The following is a 17008-nucleotide window of genomic DNA, read 5'->3' as shown; positions in this document are numbered from 1 at the left end:
AAAAGTGTATATAGTGCTTCTTGTAAAAACGATTTCGAATCTCTAATTAAGATTTGATGAGTAAGTTGTTGTTTTTTTGTTTTTTTTTTTGTTACGCAAATGTTTTTTACTTATGTTCGATTGGCAACTTCTAAGTAGTTCGATTGTACTTTTTTTTTAAAAAGTTTGTTTTACCTGTCTGATATGTACTTAAATAGTTTGTACCTAAAAAAATTATGTAATAAATATTTATTTTGTTATTGGAATTATGAAATTTAAATCTGACTATTCATATTCTGAACAGTTTAGGATATAATAATAAAATAAAATAATAACAATTAATTCTTTCTTAAATTTAAAATAACACAATATTTCAAATATATTTTAAAAGTGAAAGTAGCAATTGAAGTACTTTCCATGTCCATAGCTATACCTTTTTAAAACAATAAATATATATTATAAGTCACCTAAATGTTAGAAAATTAATAGGCTTTTTATCCTACGTGATATACTTTTATTTTTAGTCATTTACAAAAAGAATAACATATTACTATACTTAAAATTTGTCTCAAAAAGTGTATTAGACAACACATCTAAAAAATCTTTTTTTAAAAAAAAAATAATATCAAATTAAATATTATCACGTAAATTAAAATAATAAAGTAGCATTTATTAAATTTCATTGTGCTATATTAAATATATTATTATTGTTATATTGTAAACGAGTAAAAATGAATGAAAAAAAAAACAATAGAACCCATTGGATAATGTTTTAAAGTGAGGAAGAAGCAAAAAGTAGCTAAATAGTATGAAAGAGAATCTAAAACACACGAGTTATGTGTTTGATAAATTCTGTCTAATATGCCAAACAGTAAAAAACATTGAAGGACCCAAAAATAGTAAGAAGACAAAATTATAACAAATTATTGTGCTGTACATAAACTGCAATATTATAAAAGTAAATCAATAATACTCTTTCCCATGTAGTTATCAACGTTAGAAAATAACGCACATATTAAAATAATAATTTAAAATAATAATAACTAATACAGTGAAATGAACAATTTTATCCTTATCAATTATAATTTCAAAAAGAATAAATTAAAATTTAAAATTTTTTAAGAAATTTAAATGAAAATAAAATAGAAAAAAAATTATCTTTTCTTAATTTATCAAAATTAACAAGTAAATAAAAACAACTAAAAAAAATATAAACAAGCAAATAAAAACAAACGAATATTCGAATAGTTTGAAAACATCTATTAATTATTTAATATCAAATAAAAATTAATTACACATCAATTGTTTATTCATAAATTAGTTGCTCCATCTTTTATCGAGTATAAAATAAAGATAAATCAACTCCAAACTACTGATGTTATTAGTTAATTAATTATTTAAATTCCTAAATTACAAACATGATATAATTTATACAAAATTTAATATAATACATGAATAACTTACCCGCTAATCAACCTCCTTCCATGAAAGGAAACTACTAAATTTACACAACCTTCTGCATTTATTCCAACTATTAATGTTAAAAATAAACTTATAAATATTCTCCAATACCAGGATTGACCTAACTATACAAGTGTAAGCATTCATTAAACTCAAAAAGTGAACTTAATTTCTAGCTCTCATCTACATTACTTTGAACTAATGAACTACAGTATAATGATCAGTTGATCCACAAGAACTCAGAACCACCATACAGAGCCTTATTGCTACGCATAACCAACGACGGATCTCCGTCTCTCCAGCTTTTCACCACTTTATGTACACACTCTTGAACTACTTTTAGTACTGCGAGAGCAACGATTCAAGACTGATCTCCGCCTCTCCAGTTTTTCGTCACTTTATGTACACTCTTGAACTGCTTTTAGAAGTTTATCTACTGCGAGAGCAACGATTCAAGAGCTTTCGGGTCACTGACTGGAGGGCTACATGTGAAGTTTTGGCAAACAAGGGCTACCACTTTGTCCGCAGCAGCATTGTTTTTCGCCATCAGAGCAATATTTCTATTAGTTTCTTCCCAAAATGCCACATCTTCTGCATCCTTGGGATCGATATGGATCACCTATTCAGAGTCAGTACTAGTCAGAAATGAAATCCATAGTTGTACGATGTGATGTGAACGGTTCATAGCTACTACAAGTAAAGTACTTACCGTCTTGTTAGGATCATATGCTGCATGAGCAGCGGTAACCATGCTTTCAAACTCCTCAGAAGACTTCACTCCGACTATAACTACTTGCTTTCTGGACGGAATAGCCAGCATATCTGCTGCACAGCACATCAGTGGCACAGCAACAGCTGCTTCTTTCAACCTCTTCTCAAAAACCGCCTATTATATGCAAAGGTTAAAAAACTACTGGACACAATACAAGGATTACATAGTCAATGTAAGATGCATATGTACCAGGACATGTTCTCCGGTCTCTCTGTAAAGTTTTGATTTTTCACCAGCAACCATAGAGGCCAATCTCACTAGATTAATCACAGAAACGGAATTCCCTGAAGGCTCAGCCCCATCATGATCTTCTTTCACACGTAGAAGAACAGAAGGATCTTCACCAGTTGTGTTAAAGTAACCTCCTCCGGTTTTGTCGAGAAATAACTCGTCCTGCAAAGAATAGTTCAACAGTAATCAGGACTTGCACATTCACCAGAAGATCCTGGATTTCCTTACCTGTATCTCCTGAAGTTCTAGTGCCCAACCCAACCAGAAGACTGAACCGCCGAATTCATAAAGATCCAGTAGACCTGCTATTAGAAATGCATAATCATCTAGAAATCCAGGCGCTTTGGAGGGACCATTCCTGAAGCTATGCTGGAGCCTGCGCGTCTGTTCATTATAAAGGTGTTTCCTAATAAAATATGTTGCTTTCTCAGCGACATCCATGTACTCCTTGGGCTGAACATAACAAGAAAAATAATTAAGAAAACAACAGAAAAGTAATTGCAGCTAACAGTACTTAATCTAGAACGTCCAGTTGACTAAATGTCTAACAATATACTTTGCAATAATGAGACTTTATTACCAAAAAAAAAGCTTAACTAATGGACAGAGACAAATACAGTGACACAGATTTTGGTTTAAGATGCACACGATTGGAGGACAAAGAGGATTCGTATTTTCGTTAAACATACCGAAATTAAGAGCCTTTAACAAAAAATTTACCACCACCAGCCCACAATTTTCCACATCTGCTGAGACTAAACAAGTGTGTCATGTGTCGCGTATTTATCAGACTGAACGTGTCTCTTAAACTTAAAGGTGGCTCTGAAATCTTACATTGGTGCCAGTTACTGGAAAGTAAAATCTTGTTCCCTCTGGTTCTCCCTTCAGGATTTTTGACGCCCTGGCCAGAGATGAAATCACTAGTCCATTCCATGATACAATAACCTATAAGAATAGATCACTCATCATACTAAACATAATGAAAATAAAATTTACAATTGCTTAAAAATAATATACCTTATCATCCAGATGCGGTCGGGGACGTTTCGACCTCACATCAAAAAGTTTTAGGCGAGCATTCCCTAGGATATCAAGATACTCCTCAACAGGCAAAGCATGTTTTGATGCCAGTGCAGAAGTAGTACTTCTTTCTATTAGCACGTTCTTGTCCTTGAATTCATTATGTGGATCACTCTTTCTTGAAAGATCACAATTACCTGAGGGTTTTATATAGTAGTGATTTTTGATGAGTGTTGCATGCTCGCCTACTATGTTGTCGACCTTCAGTAAGATGGAACCAAGATAAAGTAAACACCCAAGCTCAACATTGGCAGAAAATTGAGGCACACATATTTCTCTTGGTGGGTACCGGTTCCTTATTTTTACTTTTTAAACTGCAAGGAACCATGTCCTACAAGACTATATTTCTGTTAAAAACTGTCTTTCCTATATGTAGATTGGGCTAAGCATCGATCAAACTGTTTAGCATGTCTGACAACTGGACTCTTTTTGAAGTAATTGACACTTTCCATGACAGCAGTTGAGAATAAACAGGATTTATGCAACCTATTTGGCGAGAAGAGCTACTTGGTAAGATTACATAATTTGTGATCTGATTAAAGAAAAGGATCACTGCAAATTTAGATATAGCATCACTGCAAATTTAGATATAGCTGACCTTGCATCAAAATTGGATGTGCCCAGTGTCCAACTTACAAGTAGGCTGGGTTGTTGACCTTCCATGCCATTTTATTTCAGACACTTCCACGGATAATCTAACTATAGATCAATATTCAATGCGTATGAATTTCTATAGAATAATCAAATTCATTGAACAATCAGATTCTAAGTTCACAATTTAATGTTCCAGTTTCATGAGTCAAGCTGACTACTAAATTGCTATACCACATAGTCCTTTTCCAGAACCATATCAGAGCTTTCTCCAAACTACAAAGATTTGCAACATATGGAGCTAGATATTAAGACACAATATAAGCTGGAGGTCAACTATTCCATATGTATAGTCAAGAAGATGATCAGCCACCAATGATTTATCCATGTGTGAATACCCGAAATTTAAACAACAAAACAAGAAAGATACTACTCAAAAAATAGAAGATAAAACAGTTGGAAGTTATAAGTACCTCAGTACTAGTCCAGACATAGAAAGCACCCTCCTTTTTCCGTGAGGCACCTTCAGATTCATAACTATCAGCATCTTCAGCCGAAAATATTTCACCACTTGGACCAATCATATCCCTTCTCAGGTAGTCAAGTATATCACGAGACAAACTTGAATAATACACATCCTTTGTAATACAAAAGGCATCCAGATAGACATTAACAAGTTGACCTTGATCATATAGCATTTTCTCGAAATGTGGAACTGCAAGAAGCAGGAAAGGAACACTCATAAATTGAACAACAAAATTGGATTTAAAATTAATATCAGAACAGATAGATAAAGAATTAGCTCACCATGCCAGCATTCATCTACACTGTATCTGTGAAAACCACCACCAACATGATCATGGATACCACCCCTTGCCATGCACTCTAAAGTGAATAAGACCATTTTTAGAGCATTCTTGGCTTCACCTGAGTTTCCAGTCTCTCCAGACCTCTTTGAGTCGTAAAGCATCAGCTGCATCTCAACTGGCCTGGGAAATTTGGGTGCAGAACCAAAACCACCATATTTTGAATCATAACTTTCCGCCAGCTGTAGCACATGTTGATGACATATGGAAGTTAAGACCATCATCATTAACAACACCACATATATTGAGAACTGAGAAATTAAATCCTTAAAACTAGCATTCTGATGGTCAAATTTCAAGAACATGCAAAGATGTCATATGATCAAGTCAGAGAAAGACTTGCCACACTGAGGATTGACTACCCAGAGAAAAGGGGCATTATTTATCGTGAGTAATCTGAAGAATTCTGAAGTGTTTTAATGAAAAGGATAGCAGTAATAGAGAAGATATAGGAGAAAGTAAAAGGTCTCTCAAGCATACTGTGGTTCTTCTCGTAACTAAGAGCCTGCCTGGATTGACTTTTAGCTTTTGGCTTATTTTAATCATTTTAGCTTAAAATCAAGTGCTTATAAGCACCATTTTAATTCATCCAAACACTCCAAAAGTGCTTAAACGCTTTTTAGACTTGAAGCACTTAAAATAAACCAATCCAAACATGCTCTTAACTCCAAATAACCAGTTTGCCACCACATGCAAAGAAAACTCAACAACAGATTTTCAGAAATCTTACATGATCAGCACATTTACGCAGAGCGGTTTGCGGAACCTCATCTGAGAGCTTATTTGATGTTGAAGTTGCCGCCAAGGCTTCTGATAATTGTTCTATTGCAAATGCCCCACTCTGGATAAGCGTATCTCTCTTGCTATTCCACGCTTCCTTCACTTTCCTAAGCATGATGATGAAGTACACAGGAATATTCTCAGAAGTTTAAATTGAACATTGATGCTGCTCGACAGCAATTGAGTTTAAGAAAAATGCCATTCATACTTAATAGTTGAGTTGAACCACTTAATCTGAAAGTACAGAATGAACACACCTAAGTATAGTTTTAAATCCCGGCCTTCCAAATTTGTCCTCTGGTGGAAAGTAAGTCCCACCCATCAAAGGCTTCAAATCAGGTGAAAGGAAGGCACTTAGTGGCCAACCACCACCACCATATAAGGCTTGCACATATGTCATGTACACCTGAGAGAACCAAAATTAAGCTACTCAACGCTGATAGCATCACTATTGGCAAATTGAAAATCAAATAATCACTGAAATCAAGCTTAGTCAATAAATTGCCAATCTAATCACGTTGCAAAGACTCAAGCATTCACGGTTTGCTCATCAGATAACCAAGAAAGTGATTGCAGCAAGTCATTTCCAAAGAGCATGTTACTAAAATGAGGATTACCGAAAATAACCTAGAGCATCAATAAATACACATGTAATTATATCGGGCCAAGAGCCATATATAGTTATTGTTTCCATTTATTTGTATCTTCCTCGTTCTTGGTACAGGAAAGACCCAACAAGCTGACGTCTACTAGTGGTAGTGAGAGCACTCTTAGTACCTGGGAGGTCTTAGCTACTTGTGTGGTACATGAAAAAGATTAAGATCCACAGTAACCCTTCTCTGGCAACTAAAGGGATATTATTTGTTTGCTCATTTAAACAGTGACTGTTATTATTAGCTATGCATAATAAACCTCATAAGGATCTAGCTTTCAACAGCTTAAACAAAAGAGAAGATTAACCAAAACTTAAAAGAACAACTAACTAACTGAATCCAAAGAAATAGAAAAAAGAAAAGAGCTGAAAAATGCTGGGAATACAAAATAGTTTAGAAAGATATCCCTACATGAAGATATCATATCAATGCAAGTTCAACTGGAATGATTTTGATTTAATCCAAGAAACAAGTTCAAAAAAGAACCAATTATAAATGCAATTCAAGCATAATTCAGTAAATAATTCTACCTTATCAACATCTGGACGCTCCTCTCTATCAACCTGTCCATATACAAGTAAAGGTAACAAAAAAATCTATTATTATCCAAATATATGTAGCTCAAGATATAATTAACATGAACAAAACTTCCAGATTCACCTTGATGCTAACGAACCAATCATTTAGCAATTTGGCTACCTCTTCGTCTTCAAAAGATTCAACTTCCATAACATGACACCTTAACAATGAATAAAGCATTAGTCTTCCATTATACTAATTTCTAGGACCTCTCCAAGTAAAAAAAAATCAAAAAAACTCACCAATGACATGTACTGTAACCAACTTCAAACCAAAAAACAACATGGAAGATAAAATATGTCAATATTACTGAAACAAGCTCAATATTAAATGTAACGAAACACAAAAAATCACCGACTTGATAAGAAGATTGGGACATCTCTTTTACGAGCTTCAGCAAACGCTTCCTCACCCCATGGATACCAATCAACCTTCCCATAACGAAATAAAAAGTAAAAATCAGTGCATAAAATTTTCAATTTGAACTATTTTTGTTTAAAATAATCGAATGAGTACCGGATTATGAGCGTGCTGAAGAAGGTAAGGACTATGTTCAGAAGCGAGACGATTGGTGTGTTTATGGGTATGGGAAGAAGTACTGAGTGATGATGATTGTTGTTGTTGTTCCGCCATGGGAAGAACACGAAAAAAGGGCTTAGTTGATTTACACAAGTACCGAAATGAGGAAGATGATGAAGAAATCAAGAGTTTATTGAGCATAGAAGATGAATTTGCAGAAGCAAAAATGGTGGAAAATTTGGGGTTTATATGAAGAAATGGTGCGAACCTCCATGCCATTTGGAGGATTGTTGGATTCACTGGTGATGATGATTGACTAGCCAGTTCGACACGTTGCAGCTACTGAAGAAATCTGCGGCTAAACGGTGCCAGTAGTGCTCATCTCGTAACATACGTTTTATTAACGAACTTTTATTTATTTTTCGAGAGTTAAAAAATTTAAATATAATTAGAATTTTATTTATTTTATGTGATATTTTTTATTTTTCATGAGTTAAACAGCTGTAATTTGATTGAGATTTTAATTTTTGAGAGTCTATGAAATTTGATTAAAATTATTTTATTTTATGTATCATTTTTCATTTTTCAAAAGTCAAACAATTTAAAATTTAATCAGAATTTGCTCATGCAATCTTTAATATTTTTTAAAACAATCAAAGATCTTTAATCGCATTGTTGTCAATAAAAATAACTACAAGTTTGGTTTTTCTTGAACGAAGTTGATGATCCATTGATGCGCGATCTTTAAATTCACCCATTTGTTGATCCAATTCGGTGATTAATTTATGAGATCAGCGAGGTACTTTTTTACTGATTTCTTTTATTCCAATTGATTTTTTTCCTGATTTTGTCTCACTAGGATCAATTAATATATTCGAATATCAAAATCTAAAAGATAGCACATAAATTAAAACAAAATGAGTGATTTAAAAGTTGTGTACGTAATCTAACTGAAATACTTTATTAAAAGTTGAAGTAATTTAAATAATTAAAATAAAGTTTAGTTCAAGCGTGTAATGAAATATTCCTAATTAAGTTTTAAGGATTGATTATATATTAAATTTAAATTAATCCAGTATCATTAGCTTTGTCATGATAATAAAATTACGGGAGCATTCATATCATTTTTTTTCATCATTTGTCTCATTACCGAATATCAATGGTATATATAAGGTAAATTCATTTGCTTTCAAATGATTGTCAACTATAAGCCAATTCAACTTGGGTATGTTTTATTTCAAAGTGCATTCTTTTAGCAAGTATGATGATAAAACCAAGCAAGCATGAAGAAGAAACCAAGAAACAAAAGTGAGGGAAATATGCACAAGCAATATAATGATTTTCAGATTGATGAAGGAAATATACACAAGAAATACATTGATTTTTAATGATGAACTTCTTGTTGAAGTGTTATGAGTTCCAAAAAAATGGATCTGAGAGAGCCCCTGTTCAGCAGTAGATCTCCTCATTCTTTTGTACTAACACCATATTGACAATAATTCTAACAAGAATGATATCCTTACGGTCCATTTAAACAATGCTGATCCGAGGACCCATCGGGATTTGCGCGAAAAGTGTTCCACGAAGGAAGAAATAGAACTTCTTGCGAAAACAGAGGACTGAAAATTATCAAGCAGGTGCGCTAGCAGATTCAGCAAGTTCTTGCAGCAGCTCTTGTTGCTCCAAAGTAGCACAAGACTGCGCAAAGACGAAATTAGCTTGACAGTCTTAATGAGAATTATTACCATCCCATTGAGGGTTTCCAAATAGCTACTTATAGCAAAGTAACATACCTGAACGGCCGTCTCGATGTCACCCTCAAGAAACGTCATAAGCGGAAAGTTCATTTTTAGACGATGATCAGTGACCCTATTGTCCTGTAAACATCAGAGAAAACAGATCAGAAGGATGAAAAGATCCCCATCTTTCAAAAGAATGCAGAACCATGAGTATACTTCACTAGTACCATCATTTTTTAAATCAGGATAAACACAACGTTCAAAGTTTTCCATATTCGGTGAAAGTACTTGTTTCTATGAACAAAAACTGCAGTTTGAGATTGTGGTAGGATATTATACCATCATAATCATTAATTGGATGCCAAAAGTTTCATTTGGGGAATAACACGTACACTTTTCAGTTCAAGGCATTATGGCTTAATTACCTTGTAGTTGTATGTCCGAATTTTTTCTGACCGAGCACCAGTACCTACCTGTCATTGTATATATAAAGAGTCTAATAAGGAAAATTAACAAGATATCTTGTCCTCGTGCTTTTTAATCTAATACGAAAATTTAAGAGATCACAAGGCTTAAAATTGACCATATAAAAAATGTTTTGTATTAACTTGGTCATGTTATATAAATCCAGGAAACAATTATAACATATACAGGTCAATTGGTTTTGTGGCTCATTACAATTCAGTTTTATGCCAAATCTACCTATAATTCTTTATTTTACACGTAAGAGATCTTTGCAGGGTCATTTTCTTCCATTCAAATTGTAAAAGGCTGTGTTAACCCATTTCCTCAACATGTACGTATCTGTGACTGTCACAGACACTATATCAATATGAAAGGTTTGCAGTAGTGATGATATATATTAGAATTTATATGATTAGCAGGTAGATATATGTAAGCTACTTGAACCTATATGTTCCATATGGATATCATTTTAGATTAGGACATTTAAAAGAAAACATAAAAAATATGGTGCCAAGCATGTTGATCTGAGTGTCCCCTTCCTACTGCATTTTGAGTAGGCTAGATCAACGATATGAAGGTTTAGTCATCTTACCTGTAATTTTCTCTGATTTCTTATTGACTCTTGCTGCTCCCTCACCTTAATCTCATACCTGGAAGAACGCCACAAGTCATATCCGTGCACAGATAATAGTAATTCCAGAAGTTATGGACATGGTAAAAATTTACATAAATATCACCTTGTGTTAGTATAAAGAAAATGCATACATAGTAATGAAAACATGAATGTACCAATGTAAAAAGATGATACATACATGGAACTATGTAGACTGTCCATGGCTCTTCAGCCTAGACAGCTATTCCGGTGAATTTTATGACCCATAAGAATTTGGTTCTAGTTCACTAGCAGATAGTGTAGTCTGAAACTACAGACATATTTCATTGCAAGGTAAAATTATGTAGAGATTCATATATGCATATGACCATCATAAAAATTGTCAAATGGAGAAGATCAACAAGAAAAGGGATGACACAGAGGGGTCATCAGCTCTTGGACAAGTTTCCTTCCAGTGATTGTCTTGATCGATCGATCACGGGCTCTATCAGCCAGTGACCAAAATCTTGACAACCCCAAATCACGTAGACTTGTGGACTTCCATAAGTGCACATGAGTGTCAAACCATCACCATGCCTAAAGGATATAAGGCTAACAATAATAGACCTTTTACTTTATTTTTTTTGAATCAGGTAACAATAGACCTTTATTGTTTGATGCATTGGAAACGTGAAAGTTAGTATATGGACTTATATTTGTCATAGAACATAGCCAAATACTAATAAATTCTTCCTTAATCACGTAGGTTTCTTTAGTTCACATATTATATATGGCAAGGTTATCTAGATGAAGAACACATACCACATGCTTCATGAAAAGCATATCTGACATCCACTCTTAAACAAGCAAATGAAGGTGTTCTAAACAGTGAAATTTTTGACATGCAAATAAAACTATTCTGCAGAATTGAAGTAAAGATCCAGACACGGGCAGATGTAACCTTTTGGCAACAGGTTCACCTGAACCCATAACTTTCAACATGGAGCATGGATAACCTACTAAAACCTCAACAAATATTAGGGCTTGAACCCATGATTTTAATTGTACAATGAGTTCAATCTGGAAAATCTTAAAAGCTGAACCCCTTAAATTTAATTTCTGGATCCGTTTCGGTGACCAGACATAGTAAACAGTTCAAACACCAGAAACTTTCTTTATAGGATCTAGAAAGCAGTACTTCAGGTTCGCATCAGTAAATATATCATTTTCTCAAGCAAACCTATCTAGTTGCTCTCAGAAGAGGTCAACTTACAAGCAAGGGCTTCTCACCTAATCTATAGGACTAATTTCATTCATATCTAAGTTGAGCAATTCTGTTTTTAATCTTTTATTTCTATACGATAAAAGTTCAGCAACTCCATTAAGCAAAAAATTTATATATGAATCAAGTCCCTTACAATTTTGCTCTCAACAGTTGAAAAGCACGATTCTTGTTTTTAAGCTGACTCCTTTCTTCAGTACAAAAGATTCTAATTCCTGTTGGTTTATGGTAAAGATCAACTGCAGTCTCCACCTTGTTAACATTCTGCCCTGCATAGCATAATCATGCATTAATATATGCATGTCCATAAGCACAAGAAGTTCATGCATAGGGAAGAACAAGAAAGTTGAATCATCATATACCTCCAGCACCACCAGAACGTGCTGTTGTTAGTTCTATATCCTTCGGGTCAATTTCCACATCAACTTCATCAGCCTGAAACAATATAATATATCAAGAATGAAACCAAAAGAAATAACAGCTGCAGAACAACAGGGAACTGAAAAGACCTAGGCATATTTGGGGAAAAACACTTAAAAGAAAATGATGGAAAATCTAGGTAAAATTGGAAGTGTTCAGGGACGAAACTAATAATTTGAGCCAATTTCAAGGCTGTTTTCAATACTTCTCACTAAAAAAGATGGTCATATTAAGCTAGACTAAATAGGAGATAATTTTGAGTGAACATGTGGATAACTGACCTCTGGCATGATAGCAACTGTTGCAGTAGAAGTGTGAACACGGCCTTGAGTTTCTGTTAGTGGTACACGTTGAACTCGATGAACACCAGATTCATATTTCAATTTACTATAGACTCGGTTGCCTTTGATCTCCATTACATATGTTTTAAATCCTCCTTTTTCAGCCTTGAACAAAAATGATGTTTAATAGGTTAGAGGAAGAAATTATTTCTTTTTTGAAAATGAAGAAGTAGATGTCAATTAGAATTTAGCTCATATTTACCTCAGAGCAAGAGATTGGAGCAAACTTCCAAGAGTTCCGTTCACTATATTTCTCATACATACGCACCTAAATGATGTCAAAGCAAAGAAGAAATAAGTGTACCAAGCAATGAGATCTGAGTACTTCATTTCACGATATTGGAAGCAATAACCACTTCAGTTATAGCTCAGCAGATGAAATAACACTTTAAGGACTCTATATTGGTTGGTGGAATGTAAGGTATTGCACTTTGGACCCATAAAGGTCATATGTTATAAGGCAACATAGTACTGTCTAACTCATGCCACTGTTAAAAGTACCAAGAGTAGAATGAGCAGAGATTAAACTTTTCTTTTTCCAGTATCTGAAAAAGTATCAAATCTATATAGAAGAATCCAGAAGGACTAAGGGAACATGTACCTACAAGATCACCAGCCCAAATTCCAGCCTCATCCCCACCAGCACCTGCCCTGACTGCAAGACAAAAAAGTCAAGACACCTATACCCAGAATTAAAGCTTTTGTGAAAAAGATATCTTAATAATTAGGAGTGACAGAAATCAAAATCAAGCAGACACGCATCACATGCTGGCTAACCCTTAAGTTCCTTTGTAGCTACTGATGTGCTAGTGGTAATCATGCCACACCCAAAGATTTATAAGCTGGACAACTTCTAGAGGACTTGCAAAACAATTGGTATGTTGTTCTCGATTTCATCAAAATAGCAATAAATATAAATGTAAAACTAAATGTGGCCATTATGTCATCTTCCTAAAAAAAAAAAAAACTAAATGTGCCATTAAAAGGGATACTCAATGAAGCATGTGGTGCCCAGTCATGTTTCAATTGACTTACTTCCCATTTTATCCCGTAACAAAAATATGAGCAATCTCCTATATTGGAGAAGTTTTCTCTTCCAACAATTTAAGAAAATATAATAGTATTAACTTATAGCAACTCAACTTTGATGTGAATCTTTTCATTAACTTTGCCACTTTCTCAGATTTGAAATACTTCCTCTTAACCTCATTGAGAACCAGTCAAGGTCAATTAATTTTAGTGAGATAGAGTAACAGAGACTATAACCTCATCTTTTGTTTCACTTCGAAAAAAATCTCAAGAAAAGCCTCGTGTATTTTTTTCTGATGAATATTCTACTTTATTATTATCTGGATAACTTAATTATCGGTTGGAGTTAATGAATCTGAAACTAAGATGCAGAGCAGAAAATTGTACAAACAAATCAAGAGAATAAGGCAAAGTGAGATTATAATATACCTTCAAGCATTATATTCCTGGCATCAAGAGGGTCACTTGGAAGGAGCATTAACTGCCATCATGAGGAATATCAACATAATACCACAAAGATGCATAGAAAACATTAAATATGAGAACTATCTAGAAACCAAAATAAGAGAAGTAAAATAAAAATACTTTAATTGAAGCACTGTAATAACCTTAAACTTCTCCTCTAGCTCTTTGATTTGCTCTGTCAAGGATTGAATTTCAGAAGCAACCATCTCAGCCATGTCCTCGTCAGTGCCAGCTTCTTTAGCTAAAGCTGCCAAAAATAGAAGAGGTTGTCACATATATGTATGAATAAACTACTACAAACAGAAACATTATAATGAGATCATGGAGGGAGAACTAGCATGTGGCCATAAAAAATCTTTTCAGGAAAATGTTAGGACTACCACAAAAGTGGATTATAACCTTTTGCTTCTTCCAATTGCTTCTCACAATCCTTGTAATTCCTGTATGTTAATACGACCTAGCTCAAAAAAGGCAACAAAAGTGAATAAAATATAGTGAATCTTGTCAACAATAAAAAAGGAGATAAAATGACAATTTAGTGAGGTACTTCATCTAGCTCTGACATTGACTGCGCCAACTTCTGATATTCACTTGGATTTGAGACCACATCTGGATCAGCAAGCTTAACCTGGAAATGTTTCAGTAGTTTTAAATGTAATTCGTCGACATTCCACATTATAAAGAAAAAATTTACAAATTTTCCAACACTTCATATGCGCTTGGACTTTGAACCAGCCAACATGAACCTGTCTCGAATTACATGTTGTGGAAACCTAATTCACCTTATCTTCCTGTTATAACTGCTTGAATAAATTAATATATGTATCCAAATCATATAATTTGTTGCTTCATTTGCCATGTATCTTGTTATTTTGTTGTCATATTTTTGTGCTACCATGCTTCAAATTCTTCTCTTTTGTTTCGAGCCGAGGGTCAATTGGAAACAGTCTCTCCATCCTTCCTACCCTTCCCATAACCTCTCTATTCAAGCCTCTCCATCAATATACAAGTAGATATATCAAAACTGTTTCTCAATACCAGACTAACATAAATCCTCTATAGCCTTTTCGCTCAATTCAGACCGAATATTTGATTTCAAAGACTATTAGTTATGTCCATGTATGATTTTTTTTTTTCTAAACAAATATTAGATTCATCCCATCAACCTATCACGATCCTCTTCCTTTAAAGTAGAAGTAATTTTCACTTACATTTACATTTTCCAAATCCAGAAAGGAGAGTAAATAGAACTGGAAATTCAAAATGAAGACAACGAACTATCCGAAATTCAAAAAGCATTAAAATTCAGAAAGAGGCATACCGATAATTCTTTCCAAGTTTTCTCAGCTGAATCAAGTTTTTTAATTAGATAAGGTTCCTGCAATATACCACAACCAACATTAGAAATGACTACTATCAGAAAAAAGCTTGAAAACTCACTAAAAAATGAATTCCTAAATTTACACTGATTAGCGAAAATTTAGGAAATATTCCTTGTGTTTACTCATTCTAACTCTTCTAAGCTAAAAAGAAGTAGATATTTCAAAAAATTATACGTACCGCCATGCAGATGATTCTTCTAGAAGAACTACGGTTCGGCGGAGCTCGAATAAAAGCTAATCCTCCACCGGGAAGTCCAGAGCAACGACGTCGTACTGGAAACTGAATGGAACAAGCGGTGGAGATTCCGGCAGTGGTGAAGCCGGAGTTAGCTAGAGTATTCATGGTGCTTTTTTACTCCGACGTGGTACTTTGCAGCTCTGTAAACTTGAATGGATAACAGGTTGTGTATTTACGAGAGAGAAGAACCGGGAATTGAAGCGACCCGGAATTGGAAATGGGTTGGACCCGTATAGACTTAATAGTAGAAAGCCCAGTAGCCCACGGCCCAAACATGGATGGGCTCGATTTGTGTGGATGTGGCACGTCAAATTATCTAGACATAATATACTATAATAACAAATATATTTTTAATTTGTATGTCTTTTTATAATATAATAACTATTTTATTTTTATACGTAAGAGATTAAAAAATAATATAGAACAATTCTCTCCGATCAGCCTTTTCAATTAGCTCTTCCTACTAGTTACATATATCTCGTGATTCATCATACTTCTCTTATCAAGTTCTTTCACTCTTTTTAGCTAATAAATAGATGACTTACTAGCAAGTATCATCTTATTCAACTTCTGACGATCCTAGTTAGACTCACGAATCATGATTACCAATTTCTCGCCATTTACCAATCATGTCATGGAAGATAAGGTGACAATAATTCAGATTAAACTCCTTACCTCATTTGTCGACAGCGAGATGTGCTTGCATGACAGAATAGGACATGTTAGTCAACATTTTGATCAAGGGGATTCAAAATTTTTAAGTAGACATATGAATAAGTCAATGGAGAGTCAACATATACTATATATACATAAAAAGAATTAATTTAATTATGTGTAAATAATATAATTTTCTGCCAAACGTGTCCCGCCCCCTGACAATAATAATCAAAAGGATGAAGACATTGAGATGAGTAGTACTAAGTATGTAGTAACTCATATATGTGATCTAGTTTATGATATCATGTGATTATCTATTTAAGATATTCTTTTTCAAAAAATTTAAAATGTTTAATAGTATGTTTTACAACAATAACTAGTTACTAAATGGAAGGATAATTTTTAGGAATCACGTAGTTTTAATATGAAATTACAATCTATTACTCTTTAGTTTGTAATTCATTAATTCTTTAAAAAGTAACACAAACTGAATACATTGATATGTAGCTCGGATACATTAAAGAGTATTTCATATCATTATAACATAAATTGGATAAATAATATGTAGCTCGGATACATTAAAGAGTATTTCAAATCATTATAACATAAATTGGATAAATAATATGTAGCTCGGATACATTAAAGACTATTTCAGATCATTATAACATAAATTGGATAAATAATATATAGCTCATATACATTAAAACTAGTTCAAATACATAATATGTAGCTCGAATACATTAAAGAATATTTCAGATCATTATAACATAAATTGGATAAATAATATGTAGTTCGGATACACTAAAACCAGTTCAAATACATAATATGTAGCTCGAAATCATTAAAAACTAGCTCGAATACATTATAAATAAACCAAATATATAATA

At 33.6% G+C, this 17008-nt stretch overlaps 2 protein-coding genes across 4 annotated transcripts; both read right to left on the bottom strand.

Annotated features, from left to right (window-relative positions):
* Positions 1–1439: 1439 nt before the first annotated feature.
* LOC101255830 (uncharacterized) lies at positions 1440–7922 on the bottom strand. Of its 2 annotated transcripts, XM_004247401.5 has the most exons (15): positions 7509–7884; positions 7351–7423; positions 7235–7256; positions 7074–7152; positions 6944–6976; positions 6018–6166; positions 5711–5867; positions 4922–5162; positions 4588–4829; positions 3461–3724; positions 3278–3388; positions 2672–2896; positions 2402–2605; positions 2150–2326; positions 1440–2059 (listed from the first exon to the last, which is right to left on the bottom strand). In XM_004247401.5, the coding sequence occupies exons 1-15, from the start codon at positions 7788–7790 to the stop codon at positions 1874–1876; spliced, it is 2445 nt and encodes an 814-aa protein (XP_004247449.2). In that variant the 5' UTR covers positions 7791–7884; the 3' UTR covers positions 1440–1873. The 2 variants fall into 2 exon arrangements, with proteins under 2 accessions (XP_004247449.2, XP_069144902.1); XM_069288801.1 differs by lacking the exon at positions 7235–7256 and having other exon boundaries at positions 7337–7423; positions 7509–7922.
* Positions 7923–8831: 909 nt separating this feature from the next.
* LOC101256123 (peptide chain release factor APG3, chloroplastic) lies at positions 8832–15671 on the bottom strand. 2 transcript variants are annotated; one of them, XM_004247402.5, is made up of 15 exons: positions 15405–15671; positions 15166–15222; positions 14392–14472; positions 14244–14301; positions 13988–14091; positions 13809–13860; positions 12956–13005; positions 12553–12618; positions 12291–12455; positions 11952–12024; positions 11726–11858; positions 10308–10365; positions 9676–9723; positions 9305–9388; positions 8832–9209 (listed from the first exon to the last, which is right to left on the bottom strand). In XM_004247402.5, exons 1-15 carry the CDS (start codon positions 15567–15569, stop codon positions 9141–9143), a joined length of 1263 nt encoding a protein of 420 aa, XP_004247450.2. In that variant the 5' UTR covers positions 15570–15671; the 3' UTR covers positions 8832–9140. The 2 variants fall into 2 exon arrangements, with proteins under 2 accessions (XP_004247450.2, XP_069144901.1); XM_069288800.1 differs by lacking the exon at positions 9676–9723.
* Positions 15672–17008: the final 1337 nt, after the last annotated feature.

This window comes from Solanum lycopersicum, chromosome 9 (genome assembly GCF_036512215.1).
Source record: "Solanum lycopersicum chromosome 9, SLM_r2.1".
NCBI classification, from domain to species: Eukaryota; Viridiplantae; Streptophyta; class Magnoliopsida; order Solanales; family Solanaceae; genus Solanum; species Solanum lycopersicum.
Note: the sequence above shows the minus strand (reverse complement) of the source record. Positions and strands in the feature narration are given on the sequence as shown.

Bases quoted from the DNA above. Each gene is read 5' to 3' on its own strand.
- LOC101255830 (XM_004247401.5), bottom strand. From the start codon at position 7,790: ATGGCATGGAGGTTCGCACCATTTCTTCATATAAACCCCAAATTTTCC. The intron at 5,163-5,710 runs GTAAGATTTCTG...CATGTGCTACAG, and splicing joins TGCGTAAATGTGCTGATCAT to CTGGCGGAAAGTTATGATTC. The intron at 3,389-3,460 runs GTATATTATTTT...CTATTCTTATAG, and splicing joins GACCGCATCTGGATGATAAG to GTTATTGTATCATGGAATGG.
- LOC101256123 (XM_004247402.5), bottom strand. From the start codon at position 15,569: ATGAATACTCTAGCTAACTCCGGCTTCACCACTGCCGGAATCTCCACC. The intron at 14,092-14,243 runs GTTATAATCCAC...TATTTTTGGCAG, and splicing joins GCAATTGGAAGAAGCAAAAG to CTTTAGCTAAAGAAGCTGGC. The intron at 12,025-12,290 runs GTCAGTTATCCA...ATATTGTTTCAG, and splicing joins CAGTTGCTATCATGCCAGAG to GCTGATGAAGTTGATGTGGA.